At 54.0% G+C, this 24,813-nt stretch overlaps 1 protein-coding gene across 3 annotated transcripts in view; it reads left to right on the top strand.

Annotated features, from left to right (window-relative positions):
* Window positions 1-24,813, top strand: part of CACNA1S (calcium voltage-gated channel subunit alpha1 S) — a 48,978-nt gene that overhangs the window by 9,037 nt on the left and 15,128 nt on the right. For all 3 annotated transcript variants that reach the window (XM_072844544.1, XM_072844543.1, XM_072844542.1), the window contains exons 3-28: window positions 5,597-5,736; window positions 6,312-6,445; window positions 7,042-7,194; window positions 7,480-7,685; window positions 8,287-8,390; window positions 10,135-10,283; window positions 11,295-11,376; window positions 11,908-12,068; window positions 12,814-13,039; window positions 13,607-13,814; window positions 14,144-14,264; window positions 14,755-14,869; window positions 14,995-15,088; window positions 15,868-15,937; window positions 16,171-16,303; window positions 16,598-16,727; window positions 17,502-17,561; window positions 18,426-18,532; window positions 18,953-19,040; window positions 19,305-19,412; window positions 20,272-20,324; window positions 20,596-20,742; window positions 21,032-21,233; window positions 22,659-22,817; window positions 23,158-23,268; window positions 23,784-23,867. In XM_072844544.1, the coding sequence (XP_072700645.1) occupies window positions 5,597-5,736; window positions 6,312-6,445; window positions 7,042-7,194; window positions 7,480-7,685; window positions 8,287-8,390; window positions 10,135-10,283; window positions 11,295-11,376; window positions 11,908-12,068; window positions 12,814-13,039; window positions 13,607-13,814; window positions 14,144-14,264; window positions 14,755-14,869; window positions 14,995-15,088; window positions 15,868-15,937; window positions 16,171-16,303; window positions 16,598-16,727; window positions 17,502-17,561; window positions 18,426-18,532; window positions 18,953-19,040; window positions 19,305-19,412; window positions 20,272-20,324; window positions 20,596-20,742; window positions 21,032-21,233; window positions 22,659-22,817; window positions 23,158-23,268; window positions 23,784-23,867 (3,345 nt within the window). The remainder of the gene's footprint in view (window positions 1-5,596; window positions 5,737-6,311; window positions 6,446-7,041; window positions 7,195-7,479; window positions 7,686-8,286; window positions 8,391-10,134; window positions 10,284-11,294; window positions 11,377-11,907; window positions 12,069-12,813; window positions 13,040-13,606; window positions 13,815-14,143; window positions 14,265-14,754; window positions 14,870-14,994; window positions 15,089-15,867; window positions 15,938-16,170; window positions 16,304-16,597; window positions 16,728-17,501; window positions 17,562-18,425; window positions 18,533-18,952; window positions 19,041-19,304; window positions 19,413-20,271; window positions 20,325-20,595; window positions 20,743-21,031; window positions 21,234-22,658; window positions 22,818-23,157; window positions 23,269-23,783; window positions 23,868-24,813) is intronic.

Genomic DNA, 24,813 nt, shown 5'->3' with positions numbered 1-24,813 from the left:
CTGCCTTCTTTCAAGCTCCTTCCCCTGTGGACAGAGCTGGTGAGAGGATTTCATCTCCCCTTTGCACAGATCCCAGCTGTGACTTTTGCTGCCCATTGCTGGTGCACAGCTCTCACCCTCCAGTTTGGCCAGCAGAGCTGACCACTTGTCCTAAATGCCAGTAAAAATACAGCAGCTTCCAAAGCCTGCTCCATCAAGCAGGATGTCCCATGGTCCCCAGCTCCGCAGCAGGGCTTCCTCTGAAGTGACCTTGCTGACCATCTGCTCCCAGTGCTGGAGAAGGGCAGATTAGCTGCAGCTCCCCTGGATTTCTCTTCCTCTAGTTGGACTCTCCACACCCTGGGTCTGACAGGCATCAGCTGAGCCCTTGTCCATACTGTGTCCAAATCATTCTCCTGTCCATGGTTTTGCTGGCCGAGGTGGTAGCACCCAGCAAAGCCTTTTCAAACCAAACAGACCTAGGGCACCTAGGCCGGAGACAACCCTCAGGAATGCCACCAAGGTGTCCCACAGACACCTGACCAGATGTGGAGCACCTGGTATGACAATATGCAATGGGGAACAACTCATTGTAGGGCCTCGTCCCTCCATGCTTGCATAGCTGCTGGAGAGGTTTATTGCTTTTTTGGTTCCTGTCTCTGCAGCCCTGGGGTTTGTCAAGCCCAGGTCTGTCACTTGTTTATGGGAAAGGGGGAGCTGTGGCTGGGGGATATGGCAGGAAAATCACAGCGTCACAGAGCAGCTGAGGCTGGAGGAACCTCTGGAGATCATCTAGTCCAACCCCCTGCTCTAAAAAATTTCTGCAAACGATTCAAAAACTCTCCCAAATTCTTTCCTGCACATCTCCCCATCCCAAGCACTCTCCATGCTCTGACAGAGGCCACTGTGAGAAGCAGAAATGTTTCTCTCAATGTCTCTTCCTGGACATGGTTTGCAGCAGCCCCAAGGGGCCTGCCTGCCCTCCACTGTGCCCTTCCCATGCTGTGTACCAGGGTTTCCTACCACATACTCAAAGGAGCCTTCCTCTGCTCCAGCCCTCATTTTTATCTTGATTTCCAAAGGAAGGGGAGCCTATGAGATTGCTGTGACTGTGTTCCCATACATTCAGTAGCTGTCCTGTCCCCTTCTCCCTCTCACATCTGTAGGGCTTGTCTCATCTACATTCAGGGGAAGGGGAGAAAGACACAGAGGTACTCCATTTTGCAAAGCATGGTTGCTGCAAGCCCCTGGAGAACACCCTTATGGGTGTTGTATGTTTAAAAAGCCCTTACGAAAGACGTCGGCAGCACAGCTACCTGCCCTGCGTGTCCTGGCACAGGCAGTCCACGCATGCATACTAGTCAACCCATTGGTGCACATACAAAAAACTTGTTTATTGGGGAGGGTGGTCAAACACTGGCATAGGTTGCCCAGGGGGGTTGTGGAGTCTTTGGAAACATTCAAAACCTGCATGGACAAATTTCTGAGCCACCCACTATAAGCTGGCTTTGAGCAGCAAGGGATTGGACTAAGTAACCTCCAGAGATCGCTGCCAGCCTCAAACCTGCTGTAATCTGTGACAACTGCCTCAGCCATGTCAAGGGCCATCCCTCAGCCTAGCAGTGAAGGGCAGTGTGAGACAGCAGAGGTGATGGGGGCTGGAGCTGCAGGGGGAAAGGGGAGCAGGGCCTGACTGGGACGGAGAGACTCTAGGGGAGGTGCACGGGCTGATGGTGCAGGAGCAGAACCAGGAACAGAGGGCACAGAGGAGGGCAGGAGGCGCGGGACAGTTTGCAGAGGTCAGGGAGGAACGTGAGTGCTCTGAGTCCCACTGCGTGCAGATGTCTTCTGCTGGGAAGCAGGGGCAGCTACCTGGCTGTGTTAGTCACAGTGTCCCCTCACCATCTATCCCCTTGTTGTGGTTTAGCACCAGTCGGCAATTAAGTACCACACAGCCGCTCACTCACCCTCCCCTTGCCCCAGTAGGATGGGGGAGAGAATAGGCAGAGCAAAAGTAAGAAAACTCGTGGGTTGAGATAAGAACAGTTTAATAATTGGAACAAAAATAATAATAATAATAAATTGTGATGAGAAGGAAAACAACAAGAGAGCGAGAGAGGAACAAAACCCAAGGGAAAAAAAAACAGTGATACAACTGCTCACCACCCGCTGGCCGATGCCCAGCCAGTCCCCGAGCAGCAACCGCTACCCCCCGGCCAACTCCCCCCAGTTTCTATACTGAGCATGATGCCATGTGGTATGGAATAGCCCTTTGGCCAGTTTGGGTCAGCTGTCCTGGCTGTGCCCCCTCCCAGTTTCTTGTGCGCCTGGCAGAGCAGGGGAAGCTGAAAAGTCCTTGACCAGTGTAAACACCACTTAGCAACAGCTAAAACATCAGCGTGTTATCAATATTATTCTCATACTAAAATCCGAAACACAGCAACACAGCCCTATACTAGCTACTAGGAAGAAAATTAACTCTATCCCGGCCAAAACCAGGACACCCCCACTTTGGCCAGCCAGGAGGCTTTATCCAAGCCCTGTTCCTGCTATTCCCTGGGAGGAGACACCAGGGACATGGAGCTGGGGCTCATTCTGGAGAGCCCTGTGTGGCTGTAGGGGCTGGGAGCCGACATTGCCGAGCAGGCTGGAGCTGTGTCATGTTGCATTTTATCGGCATGGTGCACGGTGTTATTCCTGCTGCTCCATGGCTCATTCAGCAGCCACAGGTCAGGTTACTCTGTGTCCCCTAACATGGTTGAAGCATGTGTGTGTGTAGCAGCCTGGTGTGTTATAAAGACCTGCATCTTTTTATAGTGGCTTTTTGAAGGCTGGGCTCTTCATACACCCAATCCCAGCTCTGCCAGGCAGCCCTGCTGCCCTTCCCTAAGCAGTCTCCCACCATGGGTAGCCAGCTCTGAAGTCTGGGGGTGATGAGGGGAAAGTGGGTGGTGGCAGAACAGTGAGGGTCCTCAGCTGCTAGAAACTGGCCAGGGCTTCAATGAAGTGGGCAGAGTTGTGCCTGTATGCGGTGTGTGCCTGGCTTGCAGGGTCTGCCGTGTCTCCCTCATGGCACAGGCACAGGGTGGCCGCTTGGGTCGTGAGTGCACAGTCTCTGTGCTGACCTGCAACATGGGCAGCACCAGAGCTGGGGGAAGTGCATGACTGATTTCTTCTCAAATCAGCCTGGGCACATGAGGTGGGGCCTGCACCAGGTGCAGGACATGCGGTGCTTGACCTGGTATAAAGTCTGCCAGGACAAAATATCCCTTAGCTTCTTTCTGCTGGTATCCGAAGGTGTCAGTAAGTTTGCCCTGGCTCAGGACATTGCTTTGTGGCCACATGAATTTCATTGCCAGTATGTGTCCTGCAGCCTTGGAGAATCCAGAGGGAGTTTGCCATAATGTGCCCCACTGAAAGGCTACCCCACCTCAGCCCACTGACAAAGATGCTTGTGAGATGTCTTCATAGTCAGGGGCCTGGCTGCTCTTGCTCTGCTAACATCAGCACTTGCCCACAGTTTGCAGCCAGATAAGCTGGGGGAACTGGACCCACAGCTGTAGGACAGGTGATGGGGCATCTCTCCAGTCAGCACTGATTGATCACTGCATAGAACCTTCATACTGGCCATGCCAAGACTTTTCATTGTACTAGACAGGTTACACCAGCAGGACAGATTAGGATGATCCAGCTCCGTGTATGTGGCTGGGTCTGTGAAGCACAACAGTGAACTGGTACTGCAAGGAAATGTGCAGTTACTGCCTCTCCCAGGATGGAGGGAATTTAGCCAGGTTGCAGCAGGTTGCCTGCTGGCTCTCCCTTGGCCAAGGTTTGAAACTTGCTGCTCACTGACTGTACGTGGTGGGCAAATACTGTTGGAGCTGGCCAAAGCACCATTCATCTGGTTTGGGCTTCTCAAAGGGACCTCCAAGGAATAGCGAGTCACCTTTTGATTCTGGGCAAGGGTTTTTTAGAGGGAGATCCCTGCTAGTCAGAGACCCTGGAGCCTGATTCTGTCCTGCTGGATGAAGCAGGGCAAGGAATTAGCTTTTGCAATGCTGAGGCTCCAGGTTGGATCCTGACACTTACCAGCCTCGGCCTTGGCAGCTGCAGGGCTGCTGTAGCTTGCAGTGGGCTCCCCCATTTCTCCTCCATTTGCAGCAGGGGAGATACCCCACCACACCACTGGCTGCTGGTGTGGCTCTGCAGTCCCTCCGTACCTGAGATAATTGTGTTTACATGTCTGGGATTGCAAGGACAGGCTTTTGGGGACAGACTAGGGGGCATCTGTCATTGATAATGGGGGGAGGCGAGTGGCGTTGAGTTGCCTTAGCTAAAACCTTGAAGACAGAGCCCTGATAACACCAGTAATCACAGTGCTTAGGTCTCTGCTCTTACCGTTGCTGCCCTCAGATCCAACAAGGAACTGGCACTTGTATGGGTGACAGTCATACAGGGACACTTGGCATGGCCTCTGCTTTTGGATATGGTAATTGAGCAAGCAATGCTTCTGTCTGAGCCCTGGCCCTGGTTTCTTAAATGGACAGCATTTTCCATTTGGCAAGCCAGAGGGACCCTGGGAGGAAGGTGTGCTCGCAGCACTGCAGCCTTCCCCAGTGGAGACCTGCTCCCAGTTTGGTCTGAGAGACGTTTCTGCCTTTCTGGGTGTAATTCCCTGCAGAGCCCAAGCAGGGATGCTCTTTGTCCTTCATGGGGTGCAGATGGAGGAGAGGGGCCATGGAAAACCAGAAATATAAATATCCCCATCCATCTGGCTGCTTTGAAGGGATTTTAATCCCAGTCTGGAAATGGCCATCAGCAGCAAGCGCAGTGATAGCGGTGACAGGCAGAGCCAGGTGGGCACAGGCAGCTCTTGGCCATGCTCTGGGGAAAGATGAGCTATTCTGGGCCCTGCGGCTGCCAAGCCCCTTGCAGTGGGATGCCAGGTTCCGCCTGGGAGTGGGAGCAACACCTCTGCCCAGCAGAGACCCCAGGCCAGTTTCTAGCAGCTCACTCTGCCAAGCAGGTGCCTGGCATTAGGCAGGAGGTCTTGAGCCCAAGGCCTTACTTCCCTGGGAGCTCACAGCACAAGGGAAGCCACAATGCAGCTGGCTTGTCCCATGGTGACTGTGTGATCTCCAGGACAGATCCAGCAAGCCCTCAGCTGGAGAGGATGATGAGAAGGTGTCAGTGCTGCCTGCAGGAGGAAGGCTATGGGAAAATGTGAGGGTGAGGCAGCAGGGAGGAGAACTAGAGATGTGCAGTGCCCTGGGCCAGGCACCTTTGGGTGCTGGGTTGGGAAGTGGTGGCTTTGCTGGCATAGTTTGTAAGAACAGGTACGCATAGCCCAGGGACATGGTCCTGGCAGCGTGCCAATGAAAGGATGCAGGGGATTATGCTTCAGGCCAGAGACTGGCATGTGGTGGCTCAGCATGCCACCCGTTCCTGCCCAGGGTAGCCACAGTGCTGCCTGGTGTGCGTGGGAGATCACAGATGGGTTGGCAGCAGGGGCTGATCCAGAGACATTTGGGGGCAGCTGTGCATGGTGGTGATGCCAAGGGAGGTGACAGTCTGCTCTAATGGAGCATCCTCTCCTGCTTGCCTTTCCAATCCCCAGGAGAAGATCGAATACGCCTTCCTGATCTTCTTTGCCATTGAGGCGATGCTCAAGATAATTGCCTACGGGTTTCTTTTCCATACGGATGCCTATCTCCGAAACGGCTGGAACGTGCTCGACTTCTCCATCGTGTCCCTAGGGTAACGCAAGGAGGGGAAGCTGCTGGTGCTCAGCTTGTGCCAGGCCTGGTCCATAGCCCATCAGCTACATCGATTTTTCTAGTGACTGTGGTGGGTTTGGGGGCAACTTGCAGACCCAGTTCATGGCCTTCTCCCATGAGCCCCTTTCATGCTCTGACATCCCCTGGGATCCTCTTTAACTCCTATTTCTTCCTGTCTGACTCTGTAATACCTCTCAGGTCTCCTTACCCTGGAGAATGGGAGTGGCATGGGGTCCTCTGGGGTTTGGCACACAGGGAGAGGGTCCACTGGGCGCTAGGGGGTGGGAGGGCCCCCAGCTGCTCAACAGTGAAGGTGGCACCCAGCAGAGGGGTGCCCAACCACGAGTGAGCCCAGGAGTTGGACTTAGCCAAGAGCTGTTCCCTGGGTCAGGCTGAGCGCAGTTGGTAGAGTCCTGTCCCTCGCTTTGCTCCCTGCAGAGCTCTGAATCCTTAGCACAGATTTCTTGGTCTCCATCCTCATGCCCTTCTCTTTCTCCCTGTCCTTTCTACTGCTTCTCCCCCTTTCTTCCCTGCTCTGTGCCCCGGCTCTTTCAGGCTTATCACCATGACCCTGGAGCAGGTCAATGCAAAGCAGGGAGGTACTTCAGGGGGAAAAGGCGGCTTCGACGTGAAGGCCCTGCGAGCGTTTCGTGTGCTGAGACCACTGCGTCTGGTGTCCGGAGTGCCGAGTGGGTGCTGGGTGCCCTGCCAGCGTGAAGGGCTGGCGGGTGGATTGAATCCCTGTGCCTGGCCAGGGTGGGGGGCCATGGGGCAGGTTTCTTGTTGCTGCTGGGTCAAGCCCAGCCACAAGGTGGGTGTGGAGGAGCCACAGGTTCTTGTTCATCCCTACAGCTTGCAGTTGTCAGCAGTGGGGATCTGCAGGTTTGCACACATGTAGCTCCCTCCATGGTTCAGTGTCAGCATCTTTGGGTGGCCAGTGTGAAAGGGGCCAGGACCCCACCTTAGTTTTTCAGGGCAGGGATCTCCCTCTCCCATAACTCATGTGAATACACCCAGGATGAGAGTGACAGAACAAATGGAGGGGCATGAAGCAGCCTCCAGCACTGCCTGGTGCCTGCCTCTGCTGGGGTCTTCCGCATGCTCGCATGGTGGATTGAGAAAGGATTTCTTGCTTCAGAGATTTCAGTCCCAACCCACCTGTGCCCCTCTTCCCTTGGCATGGGGCATTTCAGAGGCTGCTTGTCAGAGGGGCTGACAGGAATGCAAGGTGCACCCAAAGCTGTTTAGGAAGTGGTTGACCTCCTCTCCCTTCTCCTTGGTGCAGGCCTTCAGGTCGTCCTGAACTCCATCATCAAGGCCATGGTGCCCCTGCTCCACATCGCCCTGCTGGTCCTCTTCATGATCATCATCTATGCCATTGTCGGGCAAGAGCTCTTCAAGGGCAAGATGCACAAGACCTGCTACTATCTCGGGACAGGTGGGGCTGTGTCAGGGGGGCAATATGGCAGAGATATCTGTGTGGCTGCTGTGGGGACCACAGAGGTTCTGTGGGTAGCAAAAAGTCTGGTCTTGGCAGCGTTGGGCCTGGGAGCATGGCAGGACCGAAGGATGTTTGGTACAGCACATAGCTTGGTGATGGTACGTGGTGTGAGGAAGTGGTGAAAGGGGCCCGTTTTGGAAAGCTTCTGCAGGAGGCTGGGAGGTGCTGGGACCTGCTCTACTTGGCCTGACCTGCTGCTCACACCACGACTTTCCTCCTCAGATGTGATTGCTACAGTGGCGTCGGAGAAGCCAGCCCCATGCACCAGCTCTGGCCACGGGCGACACTGCACCATCAATGGCACTGAGTGCCGAAGTGGCTGGCCAGGGCCCAACAACGGCATCACTCACTTTGATAACTTTGGCTTTGCTATGCTGACTGTCTATCAGTGCATCACCATGGAGGGCTGGACTGAAGTCCTCTACTGGGTAGGGTCCAGCAGCTTGGGCTTGGTGTGCAGCTCAGCAGAGGTCACTGCTGGTCCTGCCTCAGAGCAGGGAATTCCTTCCAGGACACAGGACCCCATAGCAGGGCTAGGTCTCTCCACCAGTGAAAGACATCCTGTTCCCACCAAGCTTCACACTGTGATGCACATCCCATAGTGCACCAGGCATGTCTTCTGCATCTCTGCAGGCACTGCCCAAGCTGTTCTTGCTCTCCAGATAGACAGGAGGGTGCTCCAGCTCCCACCTTTGTGAAGGGGTACAGGTCAAGCACAGCAATGGCTGGCTGGTGGATGCTTCAGCAAAACCCCATGTTTTGCAGTCCTTGGGAGACTGTCTTGCTGAGGCTTAGTTATGGGGCTGATGTTTATATCTGCTCACAGAATGCTTGGGTCTGGCTTTACCTCCTCTAAAACCAGATGCAGAGTCATAAGGAGGCAGGGCTGAGAGTCAGGTTTATCTGCTACCATCCCAAGCACTCATTTTAGAGGGGGCAAAGCTCCCAGAGGCTGTTGAGGGGGCCATAAGGGGAGACAGACAGCAGACAGTGTGTTCAGAATGCTTCATCTGCCTCTCTCCTTGCCAGGTAAATGATGCCATTGGGAATGAATGGCCCTGGATCTACTTCGTCAGCCTTATCTTGCTTGGCTCTTTCTTTGTTCTCAACCTGGTGCTGGGGGTGCTCAGTGGGTAAGTGCTGAGCTGTCCTTTCTCTTTGTCAGCAGATCAGTGAGCATTATCAGAGTGTGGACATTGGCTGGTGTTAACTATATAAGAAGAAAGCCTAGAAAAGTTTCTGTTCCTTTTCCTCTCCTATTCCTCTCGCCTTTTTTTGCATGCTTAGAAACCCTGAGCCTTGCGTTACTTTTTGTGTTAGTGTCCATGACTGTCTGAGGTTTTAGCTCAACACCTAACACAGAAATCTTTTCCCTGTAGCACAAGCAGTTGTCAGCAAACACAGCCATGGAGCACATTATTAGGTGTTTGTAGTGTGGTCTGCTAGCAGTCACAGCAAAAGAAGCTGAGCAGGGAGCTCAAAGCGGCAGTCCTTACCCCATGGCTGTGGGTCAAGACACTCATTCTCACTGGTACCCACAGCACTGCCATCCTCTTGTGAGCACACACGATTTCCTTATGGCCAACTTAGGGAAAACACCTTTGATATGAGTGCAGGGGATCCAAGAGAATTACTCTTAGTCTAATTAATGCTTCAGCAGTCTCATCCAAATACAACAATGAGCTATCATCAGTATGGTTACAGTGATGGTAACACTTCTATGCCAAATGACTCAATTAGTGCTAATTCCCATAGTAGTACAGTTAAAGCTGCTATGCGCAAAATGTCTCTGGTGCAACACTCAACCTACTATGCATTGCTGTGGTGAGGTGCCAGCATCCTGATTTCCTTTCTGGGAAGTGTGTGTTGTCCTGGGGAGTAAGGAGGGCTTTTGTCCTCAGTTCTGTGTAGGCTGCATTGTCTCGGTTAGTTAGTTGGATTTGTTAGTCCTAATGACTTGGATTTGTTAGTCCTCTTCTATGGCAAGAACCATACAACTGCACAAGGTTAAAACAAATTGGGTATTAATACAACTAAAACAAGCTCAAAACCACAAGACAGACCACAGGCACCTGCCCCTTGCATGAAGTTGGCTGTAACAGCAGCATGAGCTGGACAATAGTCATCTGATCCTAGAGTAAGTTGCAGGCACAGCAAAAGTTTCTGAATTTTTTTTGCAAATATAGCTAAAATATGCTTGAGATCAGGAAAATCCAGACAAGGCCTGACAAGTCCTGAGGCTTAGTATGTCTAATTATTGTTATAATGTGTGAGACCTATTATTAACACATGGCAATACCAGATCGGCTGGGCAGCAGATCTACAGTCCTGCCAGATACCAGGAGAGGAAAGAAATTAATTAAAAAATAATGAGAAGAGTGGGACCCCTGCATTGGCAGACCTGTCTTTTCCATGTTACCATGAAAAGAGTGTCCTGTTTACTTGCCATGTGATGAGCTCACCTTCCCCACATGGAGAGCTTGGGGCAGCTTTCTGCCCTGCAGATGGGTGAGACCCCACTTGCTCTAATCCTCAGCAGGGCTAAAGAAATCCCACAGCCTCCAACTTCTAGTGTTAGTTGGCTTGTCCAACCACAGCATCCTGCAGCAAGGAGCTCCCAAAAAGCAGCCAGTGGTGGGGAAGAAACCCTGCCTGCCATCAGGCATCAGGTGATTATCCCCCATGGTCTTGTGTCATGGAACAGGGCCAAGAAAGAGGAAATCTCTCCAGGCCTAGAGCAATCTAGTGGCAGCACTAGGTGGTAAGGTATTTTAGGCTTTTATCTTTCTACAAGGACTGGCCTGGCACAGGGCTGTGGTACCTGACCTCCACGCTGTCCCCCTCCTGAGTCTCGCTCTGCTGCTTGCCTTGTCCCAGTGAGTTCACCAAAGAGCGTGAGAAGGCCAAGTCGCGGGGCACATTTCAGAAGCTGCGGGAGAAGCAGCAGCTGGAGGAGGATCTGAAGGGCTACATGGACTGGATCACCCACGCGGAGGTCATGGACAGTGACCGGGCCAGGGGAGAAGGTACCATCTCTGCTTGGTCAAAGACTCTTAGCATGAGGGTTGGGTTCCTAACACTGAGCATCCTAGAGAGGCAGGGTAGAGACCTTTGGAGAAGTCACAAAGACTTGTTTTGCTTGAAAACCTATGAAACAAAATGCTTTGACTTCTGCAGAACAGTTTCCTTCCTCTTTTTTTTTTTCCTTTCCTGAATCATTTTATTGAATCTGACCCAAACTAGCAATAACTTGGCCCTCATGCTAAATCTCCACCTCAGCCACTGTATTTAATATTTGCAGACTGCTAGCAAGGCCTAGGTCTCCTTTGGCAAAATGCATTTGAAATGGCTGGGAGAATCCATGAGAACATGTGCACTTTTTTGTGCAGGGGCAGAGTGCAGCGTTACTAGCTCGCACACTAACAGATGCATGAATTTCTTGCCATTGCTTGACAATTTTGAGGGACTAGAAGTGGCTCAGGGAAGGAGGTGAATATACAGGCATCTAGCCAAAAGCTCAGCAAGGCCTGGGGAGCTTTGCCACTAAGCCGCTGTATCTGCTATGCCACCCTGCCTAGTGAAATAACTTTAGATGCTTCAAGCTGAGCATCTTGTGTGCAAAGAGCCTTGTGAAACAGTGGGAAAGACAAAACACCTCTTCCACATCTGTGGCCAGTGCTCTTACAAATCTCCTGTTGTTCAGCATTTGCTCAGGTCACAACTGACCCCAGTTTTCTCCATGCTGGGAGTGTCTTGCACTGGGGGAGCCTACATACACACTGCTGTCTGTTCAGTCTGCATCTCTGGGTTGCTGCTGCTCTTGCTGCAGGGCGGGTGTTCCTGGTGCCTCTTACTTGGTTTGCACCTGACACTCAAAACCTTCTGCCCAAACTCTCACTGCTCTCTCCCTGGGATGGCATTTCTTGATTTCACTTCTGACGGGGAAGCTCTTCCTGATGTGCTCCTGGGAGAGGTTCCCTCCCACATGTTCTTCCCAAGGGCTCCAAGGAAAGCCTGGGATGTCATTCCCTCCATAGGTATGATGCCATCAGATGAAGGAGGGTCAGAGACAGAGAGCTTGTATGAAATTGAGGGCATGAACAAGTGGATTCTCTACTTGTAAGTATGTGCTAGTTGAACCATCTGCTGCTCTGCATGTGGGCTTGCACAGTCTCTTGCTTGCTGTCCTGGCTGGCCCAGGCTTTCTTCTCAGCCACCGGTTCCTAGGGGAGAGCCAGGGGCTGTGTGCTCAGGAGGAGATGCAAACATTGTGGACAGCAAACAGGGAATTTTGCTCTGCTACTGGCCAAAAGCCACTTCAAGGTGAACAAACTTTTCACTTTGGGACCAGGCTCCGAGCATCCTCTCATGGCCCAGGCAGCATGTCTTGTGATTTAGGAGCTGAGCCTGTAGCAGCCAACCAGAGGTGACTGTAGGTCAAAAAGGAGCCAGGAGGGGTTTCTGTGAATGAACTGCACTGCCTGAGTGAATGCACCCAGTGCCAGGGCAGGGTTATGTTCCTCAGCCCTTTTCAGGGAATGCCCCTGGAGAAGGGAGCAGGGGTGGCTTTGCTCTGCAGTCTGCAGGCGCAGCCCTGGGCTGGGCAGGACCCGCTGGCCAGCCCTGCTGACCCTTTGGCCATCTCTCCAGCCGTCAGTGGAGGCGTTGGAACCGAATGTTTCGTAGGAAGTGCAGGGATGTGGTGAAGTCCAAGTTCTTCTACTGGCTTGTCATCCTGCTGGTGGCACTGAACACCCTCTCCATTGCCTCTGAGCACCACTTCCAGCCAGAATGGCTGACACAGGTGCAAGGTGAGCAAAGAGCCTGAGGGAGAGGGAGGGCCCGGGACACCCTGCTGCCCTGGAGACTTGTGTGAACTCTTACTGTGCATGCACAGCCCCACTGGCATGGCACAGGAGCTGTTAGACTTATGCAGACTTGCTCACACACACAAACACAGCCTGCACACAAGTGTGTGTACACCATCCCCACTGCACTGTCACACAACTGCACACTGAATATGTGTGGTGCATACAGTTATACATGCACAGCGTATATATTCTTGGGGACATGGGTTTGCATGGTGAACGCACATCGAATGTATACATTTGCACCTGTACATGCACGGTACACACAAACACACATTGCATGCACTCATGCAGTTCAGCCGCACACATTTATGCATGCAGTCACACTACCTGCACCCCCCCTCCACGCAAACACACACAGATGCACAGAGTACAGGTATGCACACGTGTACACAGCTCAACCACATATACACACACGCACAGCCCAGTACACATGCATGGACTGCATGGATTCATGTGCACAGTACACCCGCACTGTCACACATACAAGCACACAGTTGCACATCACCCTTCTCCTCATCTTCCTCTCCTGTGTGCTCCCTGAAAAACAGCATTTGCTGCAGCTGCAGCTCAGGGCTCAGTGGTGGGCAGAGAAGGGAGGTGAGCAGCACTGCCCTCCTTCCCTTCCTGCTGTGCCATGCTGAGATGAAGAGGTCTGTGCTCTGATGGGCTGGATCTCCCACGCCAGACAATGCCAGCTGGGTGCTGCTAGCACTCTTTGTGGCTGAGATGCTGCTGAAGATGTATGCACTGGGCCTGCGCCAGTACTTCATGTCACTCTTCAACCGCTTCGACTGCTTCGTGGTGTGTGCGGGGATCTTGGAGACCATCCTGGTGGAACTTGGCACCTTGTCACCCCTGGGCATCTCTGTGCTGCGTTGCATCCGGCTCCTCCGCATCTTCAAGATCACCAGGTTGGGGAAGGAGCTCTGTGGGTGTTGGGGGCTTGCGGTCCCCAGGAATCACTGGCCTTGTCCCTCGGGAGGGCTGCAGCATGAGCAGAGCTGGTAGCTCCTGGATGAACAAGGCCAAGCTGGGGATTTCTGTCTCCAGGACATGGTCTGGGAGTGGCAAGGAGGACGGAGCAGGGCTTTCTGGGAGTCTCCTGGGGTCCCTCTCTCACTCTGGGTTCTGGAGTGTTGTAAATGGGGGTGCTGTGGGCCAGGACTCCTGGCTTCTCTTTTGGGCACCAACCCGCTGTGTGTTCATCCCCCTTCCCCATCCTGCCTGCTGGTGCCCTGTGCAGGCAGCAGGGTGTCTTGCCTGTCACACTACACCTGGAGTGTCATTTCCACCTCTTGGGGCGTGGCTGGAGCAGTCCCAGTGCCCAGCCTGTGAGTGGTGCTGGTTCAGAGCCCCCCTTGCTGGGTTGCTGGCACATCTCCCTGGGCCAGGCAGTCTGTTCCCTGCACCTACCTGGTCCTGCCCATAGCCTTTCCACTCCTTCACCTCCCACACACTCCTGTCTCTCCTCTCCCCAGGTACTGGACATCCCTGAGCAACCTGGTGGCCTCCCTGCTCAACTCGGTCCGCTCCATTGCCTCTCTGCTCCTCCTCCTCTTCCTCTTCATCATTGTCTTTGCACTGCTGGGCATGCAGCTCTTTGGGGGCAAGTTTGACTTCGAGGACATGGAAGTGCGGCGCAGCACGTTTGACAACTTCCCCCAGGCCCTCATCAGTGTCTTCCAGGTATGGGGCTGTGGGAATTGCAGCAGGGGGCTGGAGGACAGCGGGCTGGGAGTCTTGCCTGGGCCGTGGGTCTCCTGGCAAGAGCTGGGGCTCAGAGAAATGTGGGTTTGTGGGAGGTGATGTGGGTTTGAGGCAGGAGCAGGGAAATGCAACTAGGGTCATGAGCAGTTGTGCAGGTTCAGGGCTGGAGCAGGGAGGTGAGATTTGGCTGTGGGGCTTTAGGGGCTGTGAAGGTTCGGGGCTGGAGCTGGGAGGGCAGTATTGAGCTGTGGGGTTCTGCCATGCTCTGCATAGGGGCTCTTGAGTCCCTGTTTCTGCTGTGCTCCCAGATCCTGACTGGAGAGGACTGGAATTCAATCATGTACAATGGGATCATGGCCTATGGGGGCCCGTCCTTTCCTGGCATGCTGGTCTGCATCTACTTCATCATCCTCTTCGTTTGTGGGAACTGTATCCTCTGCCTGCAAAGCCAGGCCCAGGCTCCCTGTACCCAGCTCCCTGTACATCAGCTACACAGGACTGTGAAGCAGAGGAAGGGGGGCTTCCTTAAGCTTTTCAGTGCTTGCCTTAAGCTTTTCAGTTCTGAACAGCAGGGGAACAAACCACAGGCTTCAGGGCTTGCACTGATGGTGGCTGGGGTCTGGAGTCTGGAGGAAAGCACACCATGGGGCAGGTTTGGATGACTGGCAGGCATAGATTCAGCCATCAGTCAATGCGTAACAGGACTGAGCTGGACGGACTGAGCTAAGGCAGACAGAGGGCGGCCAGCCCAGAGCTCAGTACTCACAAGGATGGGTGCAGGGTTAGGGATCACCAGCCAGGGTTGTCTCAAGGGCTGAACTCCAGGAAGGTTTCTCAGGGCACCCTGGAGACCATGGGCAGCTCTGACCGCATCCTCCAAACGTGAACCAAGTTAATATCCTTAGCACTGTCCCTTCAGATATCCTCCTCAATGTCTTCCTGGCCATCGCAGTTGATAACCTGGCTGAGGCAGAGAGCCTGACCTTAGCCCAGAAGGCCAAAGCAGAGGAACGCAAGCGGCGGAAGATGTCCAGGTGAGTGATGCAGTCCCTGGTAGTGGGAGCTCCCAAATCAGGTGCTTTGGTGTGAGGGGACAGAACAGCATCGCCCATGCCCCTGCCCAGAGTTCAGTTCCTGCTCTCCCCTCCTCTCCACTCAGAGGTTACCCAGAGAAGTCTGAAGATGAGAAGCAGATGCTGGCAAAGAAGCTTGAGCAGAAAGCGAAGGGAGAAGGGATTCCTACAACAGCCAAGGTCAGTGCTGGTGGGGCTGGGCCTTGGGGAGCTCCTGGTGAGGGACCAGGCTCCTCCTCCCATCAACCAGGACTGACAAAGGCTTGGAGCCAGCCTGGGTCTGGACTCTTCTGGGCTAGAATCGCTCCTTGCCTTAGCATCCTCTGGTGATGGGGGCTCTCTGGACCCAGGCAGGACACATTGCCTGGTGAAACAGGTCCATTGCTGGGGATCCTTTTCCTCTGATTCATTTCCTTGGCCACAACCAGTTGTCAGTGGTTGAGATGGGCTGGTGTGCACCAGCATGGAGGGGAGCAGAGGAGGTCAGCAGTATCCCAGACCTCCTTTATGTCCACACCAGCACCCCCTATATGCAAAACCCTCTATTCAGCTGTGCTGACTGTGTGCCAAGCTGCCTCTTATAGGCATCTGGCCAGCAGCTACTTCCCTATCCACTTTCCAGAGATGCCCCATGGGAACTCACCCAGGAGTCACCCCATGTCTTATTCCACCCCTGGTATAGGTGCATGGGCCCAGGCTCTTGCCCAGCACACATTCCCCTGCCCCATCCTCTTGGTATTGCTCTTTGCTCAGATTGCAGCATCTCTGAGGTGTTTCTCCTCACCTGCTCCATCCTGGGCCAGGACTCCATGTGCTTGGTGCTGAACGGGCCAAAAGCAGAGATACTGCTTGTCCCACATGGCTTCCAAGATGATAGGGTCTGGCCAACATGCAACATTTGACAGCAACACTGGCACACACAGCTGCATGTCCTTCTCTCTGTCTCTCCCTTGTTTCAGTTAAAAGTGGACGAATTTGAATCCAATGTCAATGAGATCAAAGACCCCTACCCTTCTGCAGACTTCCCAGGTAAGATTGTCCCTGGCAGGGCAGCAGGAAAGCTGGGGAGGCACTGCAGCAGGATGGTGCTAGAACCCTGGCCGTGTGAGAAGCAAAGGATGTGGTGACCCTCCGCCAGCCTCGGGGTACTGAGGTCCTTCTGGCACAGATGGCAAATCAGGATGAGGATTTTTCATAAGGTCATGTTCTCTCTCCCTGTCTGGGTGATTCTTCCCTTTTCCCTCCTCACGGCCACCCTGCAGGTGACGATGAGGAAGATGAGCCTGAAATCCCTCTGAGTCCTCGGCCGCGTCCTCTCGCAGAGCTACAGCTGAAAGAGAAGGCTGTGCCCATGCCTGAAGCCAGCTCCTTCTTCATCTTCAGCCCAACCAACAAGTAGGCACTGACCCTTCTCCCTGCCTTGTGGAGCCAGGCCTAGCCCGGGTACCTCTGGTACTGACCCTTCCCAATGAGGTCCTAGTTGTGCGTAACAGCCAGCTCTGAAGGGAGCCGTCTCACTGGGAAGAGTCTTCTCTGTGGAAGGGCTCACACAGACATCCCTTCATGCCTAGGGTCTTCCTGTCCTCAAAGTTTAGCCATAACCCTCTTCTAGGCTACCACGGCCCTATCTGATATCTCTCTGGCCCCTCGCAGCATCTCATGTCCTGGCATGGTTTCTGTCCCTGGCAGGTTTCGGATGCTGTGCCACAGAATTGTCAATGCCACCTGGTTCACCAACTTCATCCTGCTCTTCATTCTGCTCAGCAGCATCTCACTGGCAGCTGAGGATCCCATCCGGGCTGTGTCTTTCCGCAACCAGGTGCCCATGTAGCTGTGGGGGGTTGGGATGGGTGGGGGAGACCTCACGGAAACCCCCAGCTTCCCAGGAAGCAGAGACCTGCTTACCAGATGTCATGCCTGGGCAGGTAGCTGTGCAATCATCCCTGTGTCTGGGAGGGAAATACACTCTGGGAGGAGAGGCTGATTGTGTTTTCCATTCAGGGCTCAGCTGGGACAAGTTTTTACTGCTCCGTGTCTCAGTTTACTTCTGGGTGAAGAGATCCACCTGACAGGGTGTGCAAGATGGTTCAAGGTTCAAGGTTCATTGGTTCAAGGCTGTGGTGACTTACTGGGGACAGGGACATCCTGTGAGGTGGCAAACTGGACCACTGGCGTGTGCAGCACCCTGAAATGCTGCTGGCATGGAGCAGTGGTAGCCACAGGTCTAGTCACGCGAGGCACAAATGGTGCAGTGTCTGGCAGGGACTGGGGGGTCTCACATGAGACAGCTGCCCAGGGCATTCAGTGCTTTTGAGGACCAGATGCTTTCAGGTGAATCAGGTCAAGCCTCACTCACTTGGAAACTGAGAGCTTGGTCCCAGGCTGCATGTTGGATCATGCACTGGGGAAAATCAGCAAAGCTGAGTGAAGTTGAGGAGTCTTCTTGGCACTGGGTTTGCAGGCTCTGTTGAGCTAGATGGGCTCCCCAGTCCACAGAGTGGAGGGCAAAACCACAGTGCCAGGATGTTTGAACACGCTGGAGCATTTCCCATGTCACCCAAATCTCACCCAGTTCTGGTGCTTCTGTCCCCAGATTCTCGGATACTTTGACATTGGTTTCACCTCTGTCTTCACAGTCGAAATCGTCCTGAAGGTGAGTCCCTCTGCCCTGTGGTCCTGGCCATGTGCATGACCCAGCGCATGGGTCTAGACTGTCCTGGCCATGGGCACTCATGCTCTTCGGGTACAATCTAGAGGTCCCAGCAAGGAGAAGCTGCTGGCTGATCCTCATGTCCCCAGAGTTCATGCAGTCTAGGTGGCATGTGACCTGCCCCAGAGGCCACGTGTCCCCCTCAGTAAAGTCAGGCAGCCAAGTCAGCTGCACTGTGACACAGGGACAGATGGGCCACAGCACCAGCACTTTCATTCTGACACGCCCTTAAGAAAAACTTTGAGAAAGAGAAACCAATGCAAATCTGTGGAATGAAACAGTAATTCAAGCAGCTGCTGCATGTTGTTCCCACTCCAAGTCTCTTTACTCTTCTCCTCTTGCTAGGGGAGGTTTAGACTGGATATTAGGAAATATTACTTCACTGAAAGGGTTATCAAGCATTGGAACAGGCTGCCCAGGGTTGGGTTGCCATCCCTGGAAGTACTTAAAAGACATTTGGATGAGGTGCTTAGGGACATGGTATAGTGGCGGTCTTGGTAGTGTTAGGTTTACGGTTGGACTCGATGATCTTAAAGGTCTTTTCCAACCTATATGATTCTGTGATTCTGCAATTCTTTAATTTGCTGAATGACTGGGAAGTGTTTTGTCTCCAGTCAGTACAGTACAGAGGATTTCCAGCTGAAGTCATCTTCCTGCCTGGCTGCAGAGGTAGAGCTCTGAGCAGGATAGGGTCCCCAGGCTGTGGAGCTGTGAGAAGCCTCTCATGCCTTGTCTGCCCCAGGGCTGTGGAGGGACCATGCCCCCGAGCCCTGCCTGGCCTCTCTCCTAACTCCTTCTGCTCCCCAGATGACAGCCTACGGTGCTTTCCTGCACAAAGGCTCCTTCTGCAGGAACTCTTTCAATATACTCGACTTGCTGGTGGTTGCTGTCTCCCTCATCTCCATGGGAATCGAGTAAGCACCTCCACACTTTGCGGGGTGGGCACTGGTCTGTTTAGCCTGGCAGGGCAGCTGGGGTGTTGCAGCTCTCCATGTTGGATGGAGAAGGAGCAGTCAGCCCAAGGGCTAGGCATTAGCCCATGTGTTAGTGTCCATAAAGTCATGCTTAGGAGGACAGGGCATGGAGAACTGGGAGGCAGGGAGGCAAACTCCTTGAGTATCAAAGGTGAAGATCTGGGTAGGAATTCAGTCTGGAGCTGATTTCTCCAGCTGCCAGTGTCCCTTGGCCTTATGTGGGGTGATGGCTTAGTGACAACCGCATGTCTGCCATACGTTGCCCTTCACCCCTGGTACCGCCATGGCTGCTTGGTGGTGCTGTGCTGGGCTGGCCTGGGCAGGGGAATCGCCCCATCTCAGCTCTGCCTTCCTCCTCAGGTCCAGTGCCATCTCAGTGGTGAAGATCCTCCGGGTCCTGAGGGTGCTGAGGCCTCTGCGAGCCATTAACAGGGCAAAGGGGCTGAAGGTAAGAGGGAGGCTGGGGGTGGTGGTCCTCAGCCCATGGGAGTCCTCATGGGAGGTTATGTGGCAGGCATCATGCCCTGTGGGGCTTGCAGGACCAGGAACCCAGTTCCCACTCCCCATCTGTGGAAGGGGTCTGCCCCATCCTGGTGCTCTTGACAGGCTCCTGCTCTTCCTGGGGCCCATCCCTGCAGTGAGAGGGTGTGGGACACACAGCAGGGGCTTGCCCCAGGCATGCTCACATGTGCACTGTCCTCAACCTCCACAGCATGTGGTCCAGTGCGTGTTCGTGGCCATCAAGACTATCGGTAACATTGTGGTCGTCACGACATTGCTGCAGTTCATGTTTGCCTGCATCGGGGTCCAGCTCTTCAAGGTGAGAGGTGTCTCAGATGGGCAGGAGAGACGTTCTGCTCAGGCACATCCTGGACAGGCACTTCTAGTCATAGCCCTTGTGGATGGTGTCTCCCACTGTTGAGGTCAGCACAGGCCTACTTTCTGTGCTCTGCAAGAAGACCTGCCTGCAACAGACGTCCCGGCAGAAGAGCCTGCTGTGGGAGGAGGGCAGGAAACACCCAGGACACTGTCAGGTCCAGACAGCACATGTAAAGGGATCAGCTGCCTCGCCCCACTTAGTGCCTCAGTTTCCCCTTTCTAAGGCAGCAAGTGCTTCTAACTTCCTCTGCCCTTTGGATGCAAAGTGTTTCCTTTTTCACAGCACCACTCTTGCTCTAGGCCTTGGCTGCTCCAAGGCAGAGCTGGCCCTGGCTGAGCTCATCTTTCTTCTAGTAATTGAGCTTAAATTCCCAGCCAACATGGGGAGAGCTTTCAGGACACCCTTGCAGACTGAGCAGACCTGTCAGCATACCTTTAACTTTTAGTTAATTCTATGGTTACTGCTTTCTTCCCTATTTTCCAAATAGTTGGCTCCCAGATAGGATGAGCTAGATAGGTCTCAGCTCAGGGCCCTGCAAGATTTGTTCCCATCACTAGGGAACGTTTACTTGTCTCAGCCTGGGATTGACCCCGGGGTCTGCCATGGCTCCTGAAACACCCTGTGAACTGGGTTGCGCTGGCATGCAGAGTGGGGAAGCCAGCAGTGGTGTGAGGCAGGGGCCAGAGTCAGCACAGAGGCAGGGTGGGGACTGACTGTGGGCTGTGAAAAAGTCAAAACTCCCCAGGGCTTCTGAAGTCACAGCAAAATCATAGCCTCTTCTGATCTCTGTTAAATGCAGGGCAAGTTCTATAGATGCACAGATCCATCCAAGATGACGGAGAAGGAGTGCAGGTAAGAGCTCTCTGCAGCTCAGCCCCAGCAGGGCAGTGGCCAGGGATGGGAGGGGTGTGTGTAGTGGGGGCCACTTGTGTTCCTGCATGGGGATGTTGCATCCAAAAAGTGGGGCTGGGGTCTTGTGCTGTTCTGCCTCACCCTGGGGTAAATCAGAAACAAGCACAGGACTATGCTCCCCTCCCAGGGACCAAAGAGCCCTGGGCCAGCGCCGCAGCAGGTGGGCTGAAGAGGGCCCTGCCTGGTAAGCACTACATCCCTTCTGCTGCAGGGGTTATTTCATCAACTACGTGGACGGGGACCCCACACAGATTGAGCTACAGGAGCGTGTCTGGTTGCACAGCAGCTTCCACTTCGACAATGTCTTCTCAGCCATGATGTCACTTTTCACTGTCTCCACCTTCGAGGGCTGGCCAGAGTGAGTCTGGCTGTACGCAGGGCCTGCCAAGGGACTGAGGGATGGGTCTGTGCTGGGAGCAGGTCACTGCCGCAGGCCTTTACCATGGTAAAGAAAGAAGAGCTGCCCAGGCTGAGGAGCAGGGCTAGCCATCCTGGCAGTGGCTGTGGAGCTAACAAGGTCATCCCAGCAGCCCTGTCCCACCGTTGTTGGATTTGGGATGGCCCCAGAGCTCTCCGTAACATTCAAGAGGAGAGATGGTCTTTCCCACCTAATTAGGATCTCTGTTGCCTCGCTTTCCCTCCTGTAGGCTGCTATACATGGCCATTGACACTAACGCTGAGGATACAGGCCCTATCTACAACTACCGGGTGGAGATTGCAATGTTCTTCATCATCTACATCATCCTCATTGCCTTCTTCATGATGAATATCTTTGTGGGCTTTGTCATTGTCACCTTCCAGGAGCAGGGGGAGAGCGAGTACAAGAACTGTGAGCTGGACAAGAACCAGGTAATGGGACTGCTGGGACAGGGCAAGGTGGACCAGCCCTGAATCTAGCACTGCTGGGGCTGACTGATTTGGATCAGCCCTTAGTGGTGGCACTGCTGGCACGGATGTGTTGAACCTGCCCCAGGTCTGTTTGCTGCTGGACCCATGCCTGGCACAATGTAAGCCTTCCAAGGGAAGGGCAGAGTGGACCAGAACCAGGGAGTGGGCCTTCTGGTGCAGGTAGGGTGCCCAGACTGAGCTGGAGCAGAGGGTTGTGCCCAGTTTGGGCTCCCCAGTACAAAAGCGACATGGACGTACTGGAGTGAGTCCAGCAAAGGGCCAGTAAGATGATTGAGGGTCTGGAGCATCTGTCATATAAGGAGAGGCTGAGAGCTGAGTCTGGTGTTGAAAAAAGAAGGCTCATAGGGATCTTACGTATGTGTATAAATACCTAATGGGAGGGTGTAAAGAAGATGGAGCCAGGCTCTCTTCAGTTGTGTCCAGTGTCAGGACAAAAGGCAATGGGCACAAACTGAAGAAAACAAGAATTCCATTTGAACATTAAAAAACCCCTTTTTTATGGTGAGGGTGGTCAAGCACTGGAACAGGTTGCCCAGAGAGGTTGTGAAGTCTCCATCTTTGGAGGTATTCAAAACCCAACTGGACACAGTCCTGGGCAACATGCTGTAGCTGGCCCTACTTTGGGCAGGCAACTTTGACTAGACCATCTCCAGAGGCACCTTCCACTGTCAGCCCTTCTGTGATGCTGTCATGTTGTGATTCTGGCTGGGGACATCAAGGTTGAAAGCAGCAGAAGCGAGACCGGCATTGGCAGAGGATGTGGCACGCAGTGGGGAGGACAGCTAGACAGGGATGCCTGCTGGCCCAGAGGAGGTGCTGGCATGCTCATGTGCTGAGCAAGCTGCAGATGCAGCACAGGCAGCTTGAGCTGAGGGTGCCGGGGGTGATGTGAGCTGCATGTGAACCCAGCAGAGGTGGCCCTGGCCTGCTGGGGAGGGAAGAGCCTGCTCAGCACCTCCCAGGTGCAGAGAGAAAACTCAGTGCCCCCTTCACCCGTGGTTCATGTGATGTCTTCAGGCTGCTCTTGGCCAGTCCTGAGAGACCCTGGGAAAGTGCCGTGATAACAAGGCAGACTCAGGACTGGAGGGGTCGGTACAAGGGCAGCGTGGCAATCTTTGGAGGCAAGCGGTGGCTTTGGAAACTTGGTCCTGTGCGGGTGCTCTGGGGTTGTATTTGCAGAAAGCGCAGCAGATACGTGAACCATCGCTGTCCCTGGCCCATGTTGCTGGGCTGAGAGAGAAGGGGGGGGATCCAACGTGTGTCTGTGGGGATGTGCAGTGTTGCTGGTGGTGCTGACTCTGCGCCTGTGCCCCAGGCACTGCCCTGTGCCCCTCTGTGGGATCACACCTGCCCTCCCCTCCCCAGCGCCAGTGTGTGCAGTATGCACTGAAGGCTCGCCCGCTGCGGCGCTACATCCCCAAGAACCCCTACCAGTACCAGATCTGGTATGTGGTCACCTCCTCCTACTTTGAGTACCTCATGTTCTTCCTGATCCTGCTGAACACCATCTGCTTGGGCATGCAGGTAAGGGGCACAGTACCCACCACAGGTAGTAGAGGGGTGTCCACGGCAGCGGACGGGCTAGCTCAGCCCTGCCACCTCCCAGGGAGCTTCTGGGGAGGAGGTCTTTCCTACACAGCAAAGCTCGTGATGTGTGCTCAGCACCCCTGGGGATAGGGGCAAAGTGGGACTGGTTGGATGTGGGGAGCCCAGAGAAGGGGCTGCAGGGGGGAAATTTCCTTTTTGCTGACCATTGCTGAGCCATAGATCTGTGGGAGGTGCATCTGCATCCAGCACACACATCTGAGCTCACAACAGAGGCTGGACCTGCCGTGGGCTAACGTGGCTCCTTCTGCCTTCTCAGCATTACAACCAGTCTGCAGAAATGAACCACATCTCAGACATCCTCAACGTGGCCTTCACCATCCTCTTCACCCTGGAGATGGTCCTCAAGCTCATGGCCTTTAAAGCCAAGGTGAGAGGAGGGCATGATCCGGGAGAGCAGGAGAGGGCCTCAGGCCACACCAGGGGGGTCCATTTACCCTACATTTGGCATTTCTCCAGTACAAGCACCCCCAGGCCTGCAACTCCAGAGAACTTCTCCTTGTGAGACCCTTGGGGACCCCCATGCACAGGACCTGTGAGTTTCTGGAAGGACTACTGTTTGTCAGGGCTACCCTTGCTAGCCAAATCCAACCCAATCCAGCCGGCCATTGTTCCCATCTTCAGGGTGATCTGTCACTGGTGGGGCCACAGCTCTAACCACCTTGATCCACCCTCCCCATTTCATACCATTGCAAGACAGGATCAAACAACTGACCAGAGGGTGCTGACTACCACCTGACCACCATCTCTTCTTCTGGCTCTCCCTGAGGTGCCAGAGGTCACTGGTGATCCTTCTGGCACTCCTTCCTCTGGGTTCCAGCATCTGTCTCTTCCTTGACTTAACCCTTGAATGTTCATTCCTCTTCTCTGGCTCCTTCCTGGCAGGGCTACTTTGGGGACCCCTGGAACGTCTTCGACTTCCTCATAGTGATTGGCAGCATCATTGACGTTATCCTCAGTGAGATTGACGTAAGTGTCAGGCTGCTTGGGCACGAGGGTGTCCCTGCAGAACACCACTGCCGGCACCTGCCTGAGGCTGTGCCACAGGGCTGTGCCCTGGGGCAAGACAGGGATGCCAGTGTGGTGTCCAGCTCTGCAGAGTGTTGGTGTCCTCTCCTCTCTCCTCTCAGAACCCTGCTCTGCTTGGTTCTGAGGAGGGTCAAGCCAGGATCAGCCTGGGGCTTGAGTGTGTGGAGATCACAGCCGTGGCCCTGTGGATCTTAAAGCACTGTTTAAACATAGGGGACCATCCCCAGCCAGCCAACATGTCACACTGTCCCCTCCACTCCCTTCCCCTGAATCTGTAGGCACTGGGATCCTATGGAAAACAGTCTACTCACTCAGGACTGGATCATGAGCAGCAGGACACATGCCAGCCCCTGCCCTACTCACCCTGCCTGTCTTCCCTGTGCCTGGACAGGCAGTCACCCATGCATCCAGCCTCAGATCAGTGCAGGTGGGAAGAAAAAGGGTTCCGACATCTCCCTGTACCCACAGGACACTGCTGTCCCATGCCAGGGCAGGACCAGACACATCAAATTTCAAGGCATTTGCTTTGCGAGTGTCCCTTTGTACAGTGACTCATACATATACACATACTGACTCTAGATGTGTGCATGTGTATACTCTATACACTATTTCAGAAGCTCTGCACCATATAAACTGCGAGGCTGGGTGGCTGCAGGCAGTGGCTATATGGTAAGCGCTCTGCTGGGAGCATTTTCAGAGCAGTGCTAGGAAGCCAGCAAGCCACTGCCTTTCATAGCACTGGGACATCCACACCCCATGTCTAGCACTGAAAATGCCCCTCTGCACCAGGAGGTCGTGTGCTGCATTTAGCAGATCTGATGGTAACTCTAGAAGCAGCTGTAGGATTGTGTAGATTATAGATTAACCCTCTCTAGTGACTTTGCAT

Source organism: Ciconia boyciana, chromosome 23 (genome assembly GCF_034638445.1).
Source record: "Ciconia boyciana chromosome 23, ASM3463844v1, whole genome shotgun sequence".
Classification (NCBI taxonomy): domain Eukaryota; kingdom Metazoa; phylum Chordata; class Aves; order Ciconiiformes; family Ciconiidae; genus Ciconia; species Ciconia boyciana.
The sequence above is the reverse complement of the archived record's forward strand: the minus strand, read 5'-3'. Positions and strand labels throughout refer to the sequence as shown.